The sequence below is a fragment of the Uranotaenia lowii genome, unplaced genomic scaffold (assembly GCF_029784155.1).
Source record: "Uranotaenia lowii strain MFRU-FL unplaced genomic scaffold, ASM2978415v1 HiC_scaffold_749, whole genome shotgun sequence".
Taxonomy (NCBI): domain Eukaryota; kingdom Metazoa; phylum Arthropoda; class Insecta; order Diptera; family Culicidae; genus Uranotaenia; species Uranotaenia lowii.
The window spans coordinates 915-17,944 of record NW_026598699.1 but is presented as its reverse complement, the minus strand read 5'-3'; the positions used below and the strand labels follow the sequence as shown (position 1 = coordinate 17,944).

General features: G+C 39.5%; 1 protein-coding gene and 1 long non-coding RNA gene across 2 annotated transcripts; one reads left to right on the top strand and one right to left on the bottom strand.

The window, feature by feature from the left end:
• Positions 1 to 6,683: 6,683 nt before the first annotated feature.
• LOC129760743 (uncharacterized) lies at positions 6,684 to 7,052 on the bottom strand. Its single transcript, XR_008740384.1, has 2 exons — positions 6,919 to 7,052; positions 6,684 to 6,810 (listed from the first exon to the last, which is right to left on the bottom strand). It is a non-coding gene; the product is annotated as an uncharacterized LOC129760743 (long non-coding RNA).
• Positions 7,053 to 11,478: 4,426 nt separating this feature from the next.
• On the top strand, positions 11,479 to 14,679 carry LOC129760744 (bone morphogenetic protein receptor type-1B-like). The gene is made up of 3 exons (XM_055758399.1): positions 11,479 to 11,668; positions 11,827 to 12,014; positions 12,080 to 14,679. Exons 1-3 carry the CDS (start codon positions 11,644 to 11,646, stop codon positions 13,373 to 13,375), a joined length of 1,509 nt encoding a protein of 502 aa, XP_055614374.1. The 5' UTR covers positions 11,479 to 11,643; the 3' UTR covers positions 13,376 to 14,679.
• Positions 14,680 to 17,030: the final 2,351 nt, after the last annotated feature.

The window sequence follows — 17,030 nt, the reverse complement described above, 5'->3', positions numbered from 1 at the left end:
AAAATAAAAACGAATTCACGTCCCTCCCTATCGCATCACAAGACGAAGAAGGATAGAAATAAATACCGGGCAACACCAGGCAGCCAGCGAACCGAGCACTGTGCGTGTGAATGTAGCAAAAGCAACAACAAAAACTTCCTTCTAATTCAATCCCTTCAAGCCACCGGCAAACAACCACGGCCAAGCTGTGCGTGTGTATGCAGTAAAAGCAACAAAAAAAAAACACTGCTTCAATTCAATCTACCGGCAAACAACCCCGGCTAAGCTGTGCGTATGTATGTAGCAAAAGCAACAACAAAAACATTCCTTCGATTCACCAGCAAACAACCAACGGCCAAGCTGCCCGGCTTTAGCAGCTGTGTATATGTAGCGTGTGTATGTAATAGCAGGCAGTAAGCAAAGCACAGTTCTCACTCAATGGGTTTCCCGTTCCTTCACTCCCGTTCCCTTTCCCGTTTCCATCGCAAGACAAAGGAATGCATTGAAAGAAGGCCAAACGCCGGGAAGCCGCCGTTGTGCGTTTTTTTTTGTGATTGATCGGTGACAGAAAGCCTATGACAAATATCCCTCATCCTGCATGAAGCGTGAATAGTACACTGGTTAAAATGCCGGACTGGCAAGACGCTTTGATTGGTAATTTGAGTTCGATTCTCTCTACGGCGCTGTGGTTTTAATTTTTATTTTCTTGTTTCTGGGATGAATTATCCAATAGGAAATAAATCCCATAAAATGTTTTTCTTGTTTCGCTTGAATGTAGTGGTCATCATTTTGGTTTGGAGCCGAGTCCTTATGCCAGTTACGGTTTTTCAAACATATCGTTTTCGGCACAGTGCACATTTCAGCACATTATCGGCACAGAGATATGCTAAATAGGCATTGGATTTTTGCAACCTCTTCTATGGGTGTAGGTACTTGCACAATTATCTACATTCGGCCTACAAGTTGATCTAAGAGACCAAAGCCTTAAAGCACTGCGGGCTCCAAGACCAACTTCGGATGGTCCCATTGAATGGGGCCGAACCCATCTATGGAATATGAGGCATAAATTAAATGCTATATAAGGAAAAATGTAAATTGGCGCTTCGGGTTGTCCAAGAGCTTGCCATTGATTGCTTAGGAAGGTTGGCAAATCTCTTGTGCCGTAGTCGTCGTCGTCGTCGTCACGATGCTCCAGATGGTCACATCGGGATGTCCCAACCGGATGTGGATTCAATTTCCCTGCCCTCAATAGGTGGGTTGGGCTGGCTGATCTCCAAATAAAGGACACACCCCACTGCAGCTGCTGCTGTGTGGATGATTAGTTGCGTAACGACTTTTATGGTTTATTTTTGCAGGGATGCAATTAGAGCTCAGTATCCCAATGCCTGTCATGTCATTGACAGTACAACCTCTCTAATCTGGAGTTTTTTTTAAGCCGAGCATCAAGCTGAACACAATAACGGATACGCAAGTGTTGCATATGAATTGTACGCGCTTCCACGTTAAAGAGTCATTTTAGCGGGAACAGTGCGAAGATCGAAGATTAATTGGATCGTAAACTAGATTAAATCACGCGGAACGAGTGTGTGCGGCAATTATTTACGAAACCGTTCACAATTTCCTCCGCAGGGCCATCATCATGCTCTCGCCACAAGTTCATATCCCATCGCAAATTAATAATCATTTCCCTCGACAGACACCTCTTGCCACCGATAGGCCGCCGTGCGTATCGTGAGTGCATATCTCTCTACGCAGCCGTTATCTCGATTTCCTCGAAACGGTCGTTCAGTTAGTTGCACAGTTGTCAACCTTTTTTTTTCGCCTGCAAACGTTGAAACTTCGCCGGAATCGACAGGCATCATCTTCATCTGCAGCAGCATCAGTAGCCGCAGTAGTGTATGCGATAACTTTGCCTCCATCTACGTAGAAGTCAAAGATTAACAACTTTGCGCGCTCTACCCGGACGATTATAAACAGATGTCCGTTTTGCTCTCAGTGATGAGCGAATGCACGCAAATCACTCTCCGGAAGAGAATCAACTGATCGACTCCGCGAGATCTCAAAAAAAAAATCGAGCAACCAACAAAGCAAAATCAGCCGGTTTTCCACAGAGAATTGCCGCCGAGTGATCGCGATCACGATGACGTCGTCGATCGCGAACAAGCGCGTAACCCATTCATGATCACGGCCTACACCAGCACACAACGAACGGATCACAACACAACAACAGTACCCCGTGTCGTTGTAAACTTGTAGCGAGACGACTGGCTCTGGTTGTTGGGTTAAATCAGAACAGACCCGCCGGGCAAGTTCAACTTTTCTCCCCATCGTTCGTTCCATCGATCTTCGTTGTCGTTGTTTGAGTGCTCTGTTGCCTTCCAAAGAGCAGTTGGGAAGAGATTATAGATTATAATTAATAGCTGTTAGTAGGATTTCCTCCGCGCGGCCTTCCTCTCGGACGAAGTCATGATCATACTCCTTCTCCCGGGTTCCTCTAGTGTTGGACCGGCAGAACAGCATCCTACAGTCAGTTCAGAGAGTCAAGAGAGCCGTAGGGTGGGTAGGTACGAATGCCCACTAAAACGCATTAATAATATGTATTTTGGGAAGTTGTTTAATCTAATACGCAACATGTTCCTAGCTGCCTAGCTATAGGGGTTTCCCTGTGCTATGAAGCCCGAGTTGTTTAGAGTTTTTTTTCTCTATCGGTAAAGTTTGGAGCCAGTCACTTGGGTTTTTGTTCGAGTTTAGCTCGTCGATGTCGTGCGGGGGTCGTCGTGATTGCTGATTTGGACCAGAAGCCCGAAGAAAGCAACGGGAGGTCACAAACGGCTGGCATTCCGGGAAACCAACTACTAAGCAGACGAAAGATGAAAACCTGAACGTGTTTTGTGCCGTATTGTCGATTGAACATGAGTTGCAAATTTGAGTTGAAGTTTGACGAGCTGATGCAATGCCATTTGAACGTGTCTATCAATGTTTAGTAATGACTTCCCATTCAAAACGATGTAAACTTGAGTCAATTTGAGTATAGTTCCTCAAAATTCTACTCCACAAAACAAAATCCTACACAGGCGACGGAGTCCTCGACGTCTCACACTAATCCAGTATCTCTGACTGACAATTATTTCGGATCAATTTCAGAAATTCCCTTTCATCACGTCTGACACTCACAGCCATAGTCCAAAGACTGTGGGGTCCTTTTGTTTACAATTTTCACTTCTTTTTCAGTGTTACAATGTTTGTTTATAAGAAGTGAAATAAGTTTTACTTTCCTTTTTTAATAATTCACCCTTTTCTATACCACCAAAACTTCAAACGTACACATACAATGACTCGATGACTTTCTAACAGACTTCTGGATCGATATCTTACCAATAAATTTCCCGCCAGATAAAATCACAGATTGCAATCAAACTAACTCGGTATTTATTCGTGTTAGTACTATAACGCAAAAATTGCTTCTAACTTATCGAGAAATAGATATAAATCTCGCTTTAAAGGAAACTTACTGTTCATATCAATAAATCTAAACGCGTCTGTGAAAAAAAACATGTGTCAACATCATAAATACGTTACGCGGCGTTACTTGTTATGAGTAGTTGTTTACATTTTTTATATACCTACACTGTGATAAAAACGCTCTCTTATATTTACATGATAACGATGCTAATTTTTTCCCGTCTCTTCTATTTAAACACGTTCCTCCAATGCAAAATAAATAAATTGGTTCTGATTTACGATTAATAACACACCATTTTAAGTTGAACTTTTATTGCTAAAATTCAAATGTTCTAAAATTATAAATACTAAAAAGCAGCAGGATAGAAATGATCTCAGCTTTCTTCCGAAATCAGTGAAAGTTCCACCCGTATCAAACTTTCATCGATCAATTCTACAACACCCAAACTATTTCCTCTGCAAAGTATCCGCCACCGATCCGAAAACGATCGCGCGTTATGGCCCAATCTTTGACATTGCCATGAACACCACTCATCGGTAATTTTTAGGAAAAGTCGTCACTTCCTGACTCATTCAACGCACCGGGTGCTGTTTGATGGCTGAAATCTGAAACAAACAAGCCCCTGCCTGCGGGGCCTGGGGCCAGTATTTTATGCAAATTATTTTCGGAGGCTTGGAAGATCACTGCCAGATATGGGCGAATGATGGGGACTCTCCCCATACTATAAGGTTTTTTGCCCAATTTAGCTATGAACATATATTGATTCCTAGCCGGCAGCAGTTTTTTTTTCGTTTGGTTGTTTCTGGTTCAGCTGTTTATTTGTTTCGCATTATCCGATATCCGTGACAGTGCCCTTGCTCTAGTGAAATAGGTTCGGTGCTAAGTTAGGCTAACTAAACGGTCACGATTCAGGTTTTGAATGGCCACGAATGAATGAAATTTGCGGGCGATTGGGTTTTTGTTTTTTTCTTCCAACTTCTAGTAGCCGTTGTGCTGTTTATGTTTGATAAAAACATGAAAAGACAAAACAAACAAAGTGTCCAGTTATATGTCTTGGGAAGGTTGATTAATCACGTCAGCCATTTTTGCCCTCTGTGTACCACCTTTAAGCTTTCAAATGGTGGAAAGTTAAAAACACTGAGTTAGCTAAAACGGTGTGAATCATTGTAAGTTTTGTATAATGAAGCTTGTTTGAATTCTAAGTAAACTGAAACATCAAGTAAGTTTAGTGAATGAAACTTTCAAAATATGAATCAGCTCGGAAACAAATCCTGTTTCAAATAAACATATCAAAACAATCGTCAACGCAGTTAGACAAATCTGTTTTGGCCAACGTCCATCACAGCTGCCACACTCAGTCGTCGTCTGTTGTCCACCGATCTCCGATCGGAAACAGGATTTCTATTTTTACCGGTCTCGAAGATCGGAATTCTCACGTGAGCGCAGACTTGCGACGACAGCATCTTGAGCGATCGTTTTGTCACCCCGAAGATCTGCAGCGTTCTTGCGTTTCACTCGCAGAATGTGATGAATTATTTACCTACTGCCAAAGATCTAACCGTTTCCTAGAATGATCCGCAGCGAAGAACTCTGACATTCTCGTATAATTTTCGACTGACAAACGGAGAGCTGATTTTTACGATAGATCATCAAACGGGTTTTAACAAACTCGAAACGGCTTTCTGGTGCGAAAAAAAGCCATTTAATGTTCGTCGAAATTCATTCCGAGCGTCTCTGATTAAGCTATAATATTTCGAGGGTACAAAAGTGAGAACAGACAGAATTTTATTATTTTCAGTCTGAAAGATTCATTTAAAACGGTTGATTTTTGGACTGCCACAATCCGGTTCGAAGGACCAAAATTTGAAATCTTTTAGTTTATATTTCTTCTATCTATAGAGTTCAATTATGTTACCTTTTCTAACAACATCTAACTGATAGAATCCGGTTCGAAAGACCGCTGAAGAAATGAATCGAAGAATAAGCGAGATTTTCTGCCGGAAAGAAGCTTCCTCGCGAACCGGAGAACGCTGACACCTGGCAATATACCAATCAATCAAACCGATTTCCTGGTACCAGCGCGGACCGTGTTAATGCTATGTTTGTCAATTTTTTCGCGATTTTTTGCGCTCCGTATTCTGAACGGGACAACCTTAATCGCTGAACAAACTTTGAAGGGATTAAAATCGCATTATTTATCGAACTGTTCCGTTCGGATATTTTTTCCCGGGGTCTTGCTTCCTAGAAAATGATTGAACCTTGGGCTGGCTGCCACAGTTGATTTTCTTGAAAACAGTTTTCGCAACTTTAACCGATCACCTGAACGGAGTTAAACTTTTAACGGTTTTCTCCCACATTCAAATCCCAATTTTGCCTCGAAATGGGAATGCGGTACCAATAAAGAAGGAAATTTATGACGAAAACTCATTAGCCTTTGTGTAGCTCCGGGTTGACACTTTTGTCTGATTTCGGTGATACGAGTGAGTGTTGTTCATTCGGCCTCTTTAGGGAAGTGATTTTGCGAACCACGAAGTGTGTTAAATGGTATTGCCATGAAGGCCATCCCCGATGGACATTATATGCCTATAATTTCACCCGGTGAATAGTCCGCCCAAGCAACCAAAAGTTCGGATAACATTCCTCTATCAGGTTTAATCAGCTTAATCGAGTATGCTAATACGACTTCTTTTCAGCTCAATTTTTAAGTAGTTAAACGAACTTTCAAGTTGAAAAAAAGTTCGCATAAATCACCAAACAACTTCTAACCAGCTTCAAAAGCCACTTTATAAGCAGCATAAAAAATCGAAAAAATTACTCTTCCGCTCCTTCAATTGCCTTCTCAAGTCTGCTATTTTGATTCATATTAATCAACTATACACGCAGAAAAATTTATTTTAGAAACAATAAGATTTCGACCAAAAATAATAAAAATTTTGGTTGGGAAAAAGCACAAATATATTTCTGGTCACACTGATTAAAAATATCGATTCAATTTAAACTTATCGTTTGATTTAAAATAAATTACACTCTTTTTGAAAATGATGCATGATTCTTATCAAAATAATAAAATTTTGGGTAAAACACATAAAAATGCATTGATTCGAAAGTATGAACAAAATGTACATCACATTAACTACAATCTTTAGGTTTTAAGGAATTCAGTTTTTCCAATTTAAATTAAAATGGTTTTTAATTTGTTTTTTGTGGAATTATCGGAAAGTAAAAAATGGAAACACGAATATAATTTTAATTTATTTATTTTCGGAATTACCATGCCATGCCGGTCGTTCAAATTTCAGACGGGCTACAGCCAATGAGTCCGGAACGTGCATCGGAAATATTTCGGTGGCTATCTCGGGTCGTAGCATCTGAAAAAAAAATGTTGGAATAATTAATTTCACTTTGCTGTAGAATATCTTTGTTCTCGTGGACGGGTATGGACTGTTTTCTGACTTTTTAAAAATTTCGAAACTTACCTGGATAGCTGCTAGCCGATGAATACTATGATCGACATGCCGTTGTTTTTCGGGAAAATACTTCGCCAGGGCCATGGCCAGGCGGCCTCCGATGATTTTATCACTGTTGTTGTTCTAAGAATTTCCTTTTTTTTTTTTTTTCTTTTTTTCAGTTTTGTAGTTATCGTTTTGAAGCTACACTTTCATTGAAATAAATCTGTTTTTGTTTAAAATTAAACCAAATTTTATTTTTGAGTAATAAAAAATGTGAGTGTGCAAATAACAAAATTTTTTTACGAACTTCATTCGACTTTTTTATGAAAACCACTGGAAAAAATGCATTGGAAAAGTAAAATATAATAACAAAACCGTTTTATTGAAACCATCCCCCGTTCTTTTTCTGCGTGTATTTGTTACTAACTCACATTACATTTAAAAAACATGTTCTTACCAAGCCTCGAACCCGAGCTCACCGCTTGAAAGTTGAGATCCATACTTGTTGCCCTATATGAACATCATGAGTAGGCAACGATTTTACTCGATGTGATGATTTTCTTTAAAACGACTTTCAGGTTCTTTATTTCTACTTAATTCCCACTTTCAAGCTGTTAAAAAGTTCTTCCGGAACTTAATGTGTACTTCACATAGTTGTTTCCCAAGTAACGATGTGTTTATTTATGCAAACACGTGTTGAAGTTCGAAAAAAGTAGATTTTAGCCTTTAAATCTACTTCAAAGTTTCTATAATACGAAGTTGCTTTTGAACGCCCGTTGGGACTAATTAAAAACTTTCAAGTTTACAAAATAGTACAACAGAGACTTTTTACGAACTATTGAGCTGTACAAAAAGACTTGCAACCCTTTGATAGCTACTTGATTTTGAAAAAAATGAGAAGTACGTAACAAGTAGATTGTTTTTCTTCATACAAACTTTAAAATTCCCAAAAAGTAGAAACAGAAACCAAAACAGTACTTTAAAGCTTTTTTTGAGTATTGGCTGAACTTGATAAAGAATGAAGTTCCATGGACCTCGAAAAAGCATTTTGAACAGCAAAAAAGTTCCACAGAACTTTTGTACAGCTATATATGAACTTATTAGTTCGTTCCTTAAGTGATATTCGAACTTTTGGTTGCTTGGGCGGGGACCGAAGTTTTGAACGCTTTCCCCGTCTGGAAGATTGGCCGTAGGCTCCAAAAAGCACATACCGATAGCCATATCAGAATGGATCTTATGAATAATTCAACGATCAAAACACGCTGAGAGTGGCAATTCGAAAAGCGTTGATCGTCTGGCTCAGTTGAAAAAAGGCAGTATTGAACCTCGAGATATCCGTTTCTTCAGAACAAAACTTTTGGTTGACAAAGTTGATTCTTATCCGGAAGGAGTTGTAACAACAACGGCAACGAATCAACTGTGGCCTCCCTATGGCTTTCTTGTGCGGGGTGATTGATCATTCGCGCATTTTGGAAGGCGTCGTCACGGTGCCAAAAGCTGTCCAAATTGGCGTCCGCTCAATCTTAGTGCTGTCGCAATTGCTGCGGCAGTTCCGATATGGAAACTTATCGCACTCTACAACAATCAATCAAAAGTGACCATTTTTTTATTTGTCTTCTGCTGTTGGATGGAGGTTTGGCAAAATTACCGAACTTCGAAATGGGTTTGTTATGTTTTGCTGTCGATAATTAATCTTTCCAATCGGCTCGGTTAGCTTTAGAGTGAGCGTTTATTTTTTCTATCCAAGCCAAGCCGACAAGAGGCGTTGATAGTCGTCGCGCAATCGTCGTTATCGGGGTACCATTCAAGGTATCACACAAACAAACCAACCGGGGAGCGATAAAACCTTTCTTATCAAATTTCCACGGAATACGGACACTTGGCAGCAGCGATTGATCCAAGCCTTGATACCGTTCTTGGGAAGCCAGGCAGCTTTTCACAGACGTTGGGTGACCTAATTTACGAGGGGTAATTTCCTGTGCAACATCAAACACTTCACCTGGTTCGCTCAAACTATTGTTTGAGAAACTCTGAACAACGCCCTACGCTACCCGGTTGAAAAGTAGGGTTCATTTCTTATCGGGGTTTTTTACCCAGTTTGTAATTTTTTAAGTTGATCAAGACTTAAATAATCTTTACATAATCGGTCTCAGTTTCCAAAGTTTAAACAAACAGACGAATAGAAATAAGTTTAATCGTTAGTTGGTTTCAAGACCCTTGGCTGTTTAAGCGTGGAGCAATCTGACCAAAACTGTGCGACTTTCCAGACTTGGGAAAACACCGAAAAAAATTTGCATATCGTAATCAAATGTTTAACACTTAATTGCCCTGAGCCCTGAACCACCTGAAGGGCCCTGAAAAGTCGCGTGTCGTACCGAGGAAAACTCGCAGATCAGTTTCTCTGAAATAAAGGAGAAGTAAAATTCTTCTAGAGTCGGATAGATATCTGAAAATTTCCCAATGATTTCTGCAGCATGGATTAAAAACTAAAACTTTTTATATTTATATATAGATTTTCAAATTCAACGACGACAGTCGATGTTCCATCGATTGTTTCCTTTACAATACAAAATTACGACAGTGCATTCTAAATAGAAGCGCATTCCTCGTTTGACCGGTAATCCGTTAAAAATATCCTGCGCCGCGATTCTCGCATTCATCCGTCGTCGCCGTCACATTTAAATGTGTTATCATCTGAGCGCGAACCGAAAACCCAAAACACCAACCAAACGCGAACACAATAGCAACAAGTAAGTCAGTCAAGTCAACCACTCAGCCATATGGATTTGTTGGCTGGTTAGTTGGTTGGGTTCTGGCAGAGGAAACGACCAAGCGTACGAACAACAAACGAAAGTAAACAAAAATGTAATAATATTTATAGTTGCGCTTCCTCTCTTTCTCCGTGTTTAGTTGGTTGCTTGCTAGCCAGCTTGGTCACCGAGGAGCAGATCATGCTTGCTTGCATACACAACCGTACATGAACGTAGCCATGAGAAGCCATAAAAGCGCGAATGGGGATCACGTTCCGTCGTCGTCACTGTTGACAGTCGTGATTCGGCCGGCGCGGAACCTTTTTGATAACTTCAGCACATTTTTTACGGGTTCTAATGTGTGTAGGGGTGAAGGGGAGGCATTTTGAGAACTTTTAATGATGATAGCACTATGATAGTATATCAATATGTCAGCTGTTTTTAGACAATGTATTACCGTCAAAGGTTAAAAGGATAGACATTTAACAAAAAAAGTTTGTTATTTTATGCGTATAGTTTAATGTATAAAACTTCGTCATAAGAAATTATATTTAAACGTTGGCTGCCGAAAAAAGGAAGTGTAAGTTAGACAAACAAATCGTACGTGTAGGAAGTCTTTTATTTCTGTGAAAAACGTACAACATTTGTTGATTAACGCCAGTGACGCATTTGTTTTCCTTTTGATTATTGCTCTTTAACATTCAACACAGTTTACCTTCCAAAACAGTTGATTTTCCTCAGAAAATAACAAAAACAAACCGAAAACCAATTTTCTGCCGATCTGTCAAATTTAGTTATTTACCATCTAGAACCGTCACCACTTTTGCAGCTACGGTTTTGCTCAGTGTGTGATGTTTTCTTGCTGTCGTCTGATGGCGTTATCTTTTCAAAAGCTCTCAGGTGCTAACGATTCACAAATCGTTCTCGGTCTCTAAGCTTGGAAATCGAAAAGCTTTCCAACTTGACGAGCTTTTCATACAGGAGTTCACTTGAAATTTGATTCAAATCATATCTTACAAGTGAAACCTGTGTATGAAAAGCTCAAAAATTATTTATATCTTCCGTTGACAATATGAAAATTTGAACTAACGAACTGATTTAATGGTTGTTTTTAGCAAAGTTAGGCTTGTTTTGAACATGTCTTTAAAATTTTTCATCACATCGCTGAACAGCCGACACAGCCGACTTCACAATAAAGTTTTAGAATTGATAGATTTTCGCTTAAATTTGGGAAACAAAATACTAAATTTAGACTACTCATTTGGAAATTTTTGAATTGAGGTTCTGCATACCCATTTTTTCAAAGGTAAATTTCATTTGTGATTCATGAAAATGTTATGACGTTGATATTCGGTTGTGAGTTCGAGGATTTTTCTTAAAATAAAATGATTAAAAAAATCTTGAGATGAAATTGGTTCTCATTCTCAAAGTTATTTTTTATTATGATCTTGTTTCAAATGAAACTTATTTGAAGAATCCACTATGTTTTCACACAATATATGGCATCCCTGCTCCTGAAAAGCTTTTACTTACGTTATCGTCTGATCGAATGGCTTGGTTTATGTACGGGATGTGCTTTATTCTTAATTTCGAAACTAACGCTAACGATGCGTTACCACTTACCTTGGTTCGAGTTTCGGCTAGGCAACGTCATGGCGACAAAAAAGCGAAAATGGTGGCGCATTATGTATTTTTCTCTAACAGTTGACTCTTGTTTATTGGAATTTTATCTTTACAGAAAAATTTCAATATTTTTTGTTCAAAGTATAACGATTCTGTAAGATTAAAAAATTCATTACCATTCAAAAATTTTTGTCAACATGTTTAAAATTCAAACCCTACGATCTCGTGTTAAAAGTTGCTAACTGTAGTCATTTGTAAACAACAGTCCAAATCTCGGAAAAGTGAGCTCGAGTTGCATCCATGTTTGATACGCATTTGTGCAGTTTTTCAATTAATTACTAGACTTGTGATCGAAAGTGCCAATCTCTGCATTAAGGAAATGCATCTAGTGAATGCAAAACATGGTAAAATATCTATTTCGTTAGGGAAAAAGTTCCAAGTGTTTTCAAGCTTGTTTACGTATTCAATTAACCTTTCCACATACCTCCACGGACATTTTCTTCTAATTTAGGAAAATTACCAGCTCTGTACTAAATTCTTTTTTATTATTTTTCTTTTCCAGCACGCAACCTGCAATGCTATTGCGAGGGGCACTGTCCCGGAAACATTCAGAATGGAACCTGCGAAACGCGTCCGGGCGGAAGTTGCTTTGCCGTCGTAGAGGAAGTGACCGATGAGGAAACGGGTCTGAAAGTACCGGAATGGAGTCACGGCTGTATGTCACCGGAACAGAGCGGTGGTTTGCTACAGGTAATTGATCCTTTTACCACTTCCAGTTTGTCGAAAGTTGCTAACAATTGTCTTTTTCGTTCCAGTGCAAAGTTGGAATCCAGTCGCCTCAGATTCACGGAAAGTCTATCATCTGTTGTGATGATTCGGATTTCTGCAACAAAGACCTGCTGCCGGAGTATGTTCCGAAAACCACTACCCCACCTCCCAATGCAAATGTGTCCGATACCAGCATACATACCCTGGCGCTAATAGCTTCGGTAGTAATCTGTTCCGTGGCCTTCGTTGTGGTAACGATTGCGGTCTATGTGGCTTACAAAAAGCGGGAACGAAGGAAACCGAACTGTCTAATTGAATCCGTGAGTGGACCCAATCTATCACCACTGGCTGACCTGGTCGAACAAAGTAGCGGTTCCGGATCTGGACTTCCCTTGTTGGTGCAAAGAACAATCGCCAAGCAGATTCAGATGGTCCATTCGGTTGGTAAAGGTCGTTACGGCGAGGTTTGGCTAGCTAAATGGCGTGATGAAAAGGTAGCCGTCAAAATCTTCCTTACAACCGAAGAAGCCTCCTGGTTCCGGGAGACGGAAATCTATCAAACCGTTCTAATGCGACATGAAAACATCCTCGGATTCATTGCGGCCGACATCAAGGGAACCGGATCCTGGACTCAGATGTTGCTCATAACCGACTACCATGAGCTGGGAAGTCTCTACGACTACCTTCAGAAGCGGGTCCTAAATCCTCATATGCTCAAAACGTTGGCTCTATCACTTTCATCTGGATTGGCACATCTTCACACCGAAATCTTCGGAACACCCGGAAAACCAGCCATCGCCCATCGGGACATCAAGAGCAAAAACATCTTGGTCAAACGAAACGGCCAATGTGCCATAGCCGATTTCGGCCTGGCAGTTAAATACTCCAGCGAATCGGACGAAATCCAAATTGCGCCGAACACTCGCGTCGGAACCCGCCGATACATGGCCCCGGAAGCTTTGAACGAAACGATGGACACCAAGCTGTTCGAAGGATTCAAACAAGCTGACATGTACTCGCTCGGGTTGGTCTTCTGGGAAATGGCACGCCGATGCATCAGCACCATTCGTGGCACCAAAAACACAACCTGCGAAGACTACGCACTGCCGTACCAAGACGTGGTTCCATCGGATCCAAGCTTCGAAGACATGTACGCAGTTGTGTGCGTAAAAGGAATTCGACCACCGATTCCGCAACGATGGCAGGACGAAGAAATTCTGTTAGTATTATCCAAGATGATGCAGGAATGCTGGCATCCAAACCCGGCCGTACGACTAACGGCGCTCCGGGTTAAGAAAACCCTCGTCAAGCTGGAAACGGACTGTTCGATTAAGATAGTATAAGAAGCCGTTAGCGTTGAAGCGCTGAACTATTTATTCTACACAACTGTTTCACCCCGCTGTCTGAAATAGTAGCGTCTTTTTCAGTAGGGAAACTAGCCTAAGCCGAATCATAGCATTAGTGTGTAGTGCGTGGAATAATAAGGATAAAACACTTCAGATGCCATAACGTGGACTTAACTGTTTTGATGTAGGTAGCAAAGCTAGATTTGCACACACCCACACCGAAAACTGTATTGTAAATAGCGCAATCTCCGCCTGTCGCCACCGGTTGGAACCGAATTTCAACCTCACCCCGATAAGCCTTTTCGTTAATAGAGCTTTTCCCCCTTGGCTTTTATTTCTTTTTAAAAAAAATATATGTTACTAGCTTTAAGCATTGTGAAAAGTAAATTGCCATATAGTCGTAATGGAAGATTTCACCTTTTTAACTTAGCTAAACACAAAAACACAAACGCAGCTCCAGTGATTGGACCGAAAAATTCGATTGCCTTTATACTTTCAGACGGAAGACTGAAAACAACCCTTTGCAAGGCCTTTATTTTATACAAAGATGAAAAACGTAAAAACACATTTTATTAGACATTTTCTTCTGTCAGCAGAGGCCTTACAACGCGGTGTCGATCGTTGGAAAACAAACGTCCAATATTAAAAAGTTAAATTAAAACTCACAAACAAGAAGACGGGAGCCACCCTTTATTTTTGAAAGGGTAGGAAGCCTTTTAGTTAAGTAAAACGTGGTAAATATGTGTAGTAGAAGAAACAAAAACATGCTTCCAGGCAAAAGTTTTCCCCGATGGAAACCGTTTCCGTTTCTGGAAAGCAACAACAACGTTGATGTGCCGTATTTTTGGAGAACGTAGGCTTTAGATTTTGTTTGCATTTTTAGAGCCCGGCTAAACTTCCTTGTAGGCAAAACTTCTTTGCTCCAAACTGTAAATATGGTTTCCTACTTTTTAGACAACAGAAAAAAAATTACTTATTGGTAATGTGCCTTCGAAGGAAGTGCATTTCTGGTAGGAAAGAAAAAAAAACAAATGTGTACAGAAAGTGTTATAAAATAAAATAAAAACAGCTGAAAACAGATTTCCTTTGGCCTTGATCCAATAACAAAACACGAAAGGATGTTTCCTTCAAAAGCTGATTAAAAACAAATCTATTAAACAACAAACACTACAAAGCAGTATATTTTCCAACGTCTAGGATTAGATAAATGTAATTTTTACAGCAAATAATACAAATGTAAAGAGATGCGATAAGGTGTTATGTATTGGAAAGTATGTTAATAATAAATTTTAATACAAATATTTTCATAGTTTCTCATTTGCCAAAATCCGAACCAACACTTTTTTTTTGAGAATTTAAGGATTTTTTCCATTACAGTTCAACTAACCTGAATAGTCTCAATGTTGTTTTCCTAAATATTCGAGTCGTTATATAGCAGAGTTAGGGCCAGTTAGGGTTTCGTTTGATGCTCTTGATTGTCACGGTATTGGACTGAAGAATGTCATCACAAGGGATGACAAGGTCAGTGACCATATTGCTGATCCACTCTTATTTTCTATTTCTGCGATAGCTGATTTGGGCTCCCGTAGGGTACCACTGTAAAAAAAAATTACAGTATTCAAGAAAAAAATGAGCATTGTGTCGTGACTGACCACTCTTCACTGAAAAATCTCACCTTTCTTTTCACTTTCTTTTCAAGTTTTGTCACTTCAACTCACAACCTAAAATAAAACATAACTCCACTGCTAAACATTTCTTTACGAACTGACGCCAACCTGGAGCTTCGTTACTTTTCCCTCTTTTTTTTCTTTGGCCTTATCCTCTCTTTCCATCATCAATTTCGTTCAGTTTTTCAAACTCATGCATTCAACGCGACGCGCTCTCCCATACTCGCCGTGTGGGTGTGTGTCGTTCATATTAAGCGTTTGCTTCTAGCTAAAGAGACGCATGCAATCCAGTGATGCGGGTTATTCATTTACTAATAACATAACATCTATGTTTCTCGTATTAGATTATCATTTCCATATCAATATTCCCTACACATTGTTCTACATAAGGATTATTTATCGACTGAAATTAAATCGGATGAACAAGCGGAAAACATTGAAAGATGATTTAATAAAAAGTTGTCAAACAAACATGTATACCAAATATTATTATCGGATTATCTATTGTTTACAAAACAAAAAAATGTGTTTGCCTTGAACTTGGTCAATCAGCAGTCAAAATCACGGAAAAATGAATAATAAAAAAAACCTGTTTGCGATGGGGTCAACCAGCTGACAAATTCACGAAAAAAAAATGAAAACCTGTAGTTGTTTAAATAAGTTTAGAGTTCGACGACACGGTAGCGATCATTCATTGAATGTTGGATTTCGTGCTATGTTTTGCAGTCGGAGTTATCCGTATAAAGTTTAACTGAAAAGCGGTTAGCGTGTAGAAAACCGTCAGATTTTATACTGATTTGACAGATCGCACAAATTTCGCAGTTATGAGTGCGCAGTCCAATTTTTTGCGATGCGAATGGTATTATTTCCTATTAAGAGGAGAAATCACCGTGAATTTGTTTTATGAAATGAATTTGCGGCTTTATCGGTGAGGGTTAAAGAGTTGAAATGAAAGACGGATAGAAGATCAGAAGAAAATTCTAAGGTGGTGAAAAGAGCGAAGAGCATTTGAAATAGAAGCTTGACCACATACTAAATTCTTTGTCCCACACCAATTAACTGTATTGAAGAAGTAGTACCCAATAGAGAAGGCACTACATTTTTCGATACAGTTAATTATGGATGGTTCGACCGCCATGTGAGTGTGCACATGTGCCGAACGGACAAAAAATTTAGCATGTGGTTGCTCTGTTAAGTCTTCTATTGTGCGATATCGTTCCATCGATGGCTAGGTAGATTTCTTATTTTCGTTTTGTGCGGATGTTCCAACTGGATTGAGTTGTCGCATACGGTCAACGGTCAGAAATCTTGGCCTAACTATTTTCGATTATCGGAACGATGTTTTGTAATTGATTTTTATAGCCGAATTATTTTTATTATTAAGAGGAGAAATCACCGTGAATTTGTTTTATGAAATGAATTTGCGGCTTTATCGGTGAGGGTTAAAGAGTTGAAATGAAAGACGGATAGAAGATCAGAAGAAAATTCTAAGGTGGTGAAAAGAGCGAAGAGCATTTGAAATAGAAGCTTGACCACATACTAAATTCTTTGTCCCACACCAATTAACTGTATTGAAGAAGTAGTACCCAATAGAGAAGGCACTACATTTTTCGATACAGTTAATTATGGATGGTTCGACCGCCATGTGAGTGTGCACATGTGCCGAACGGACAAAAAATTTAGCATGTGGTTGCTCTGTTAAGTCTTCTATTGTGCGATATCGTTCCATCGATGGCTAGGTAGATTTCTTATTTTCGTTTTGTGCGGATGTTCCAACTGGATTGAGTTGTCGCATACGGTCAACGGTCAGAAATCTTGGCCTAACTATTTTCGATTATCGGAACGATGTTTTGTAATTGATTTTTATAGCCGAATTATTTTTATTATTAAGAGGAGAAATCACCGTGAATTTGTTTTATGAAATGAATTTGCGGCTTTATCGGTGAGGGTTAAAGAGTTGAAATGAAAGACGGATAGAAGATCAG

What these genes read in the sequence shown, in the direction of transcription:
- LOC129760744 (XM_055758399.1), top strand. Translation starts at nt 11,644, where the DNA reads ATGCATCTAGTGAATGCAAAACATG. An exon ending in TCTAGTGAATGCAAAACATG is followed by an intron (nt 11,669 to 11,826) that starts GTAAAATATCTA and finishes TTTCTTTTCCAG; the next exon opens with CACGCAACCTGCAATGCTAT. An exon ending in AGAGCGGTGGTTTGCTACAG is followed by an intron (nt 12,015 to 12,079) that starts GTAATTGATCCT and finishes TTTTCGTTCCAG; the next exon opens with TGCAAAGTTGGAATCCAGTC.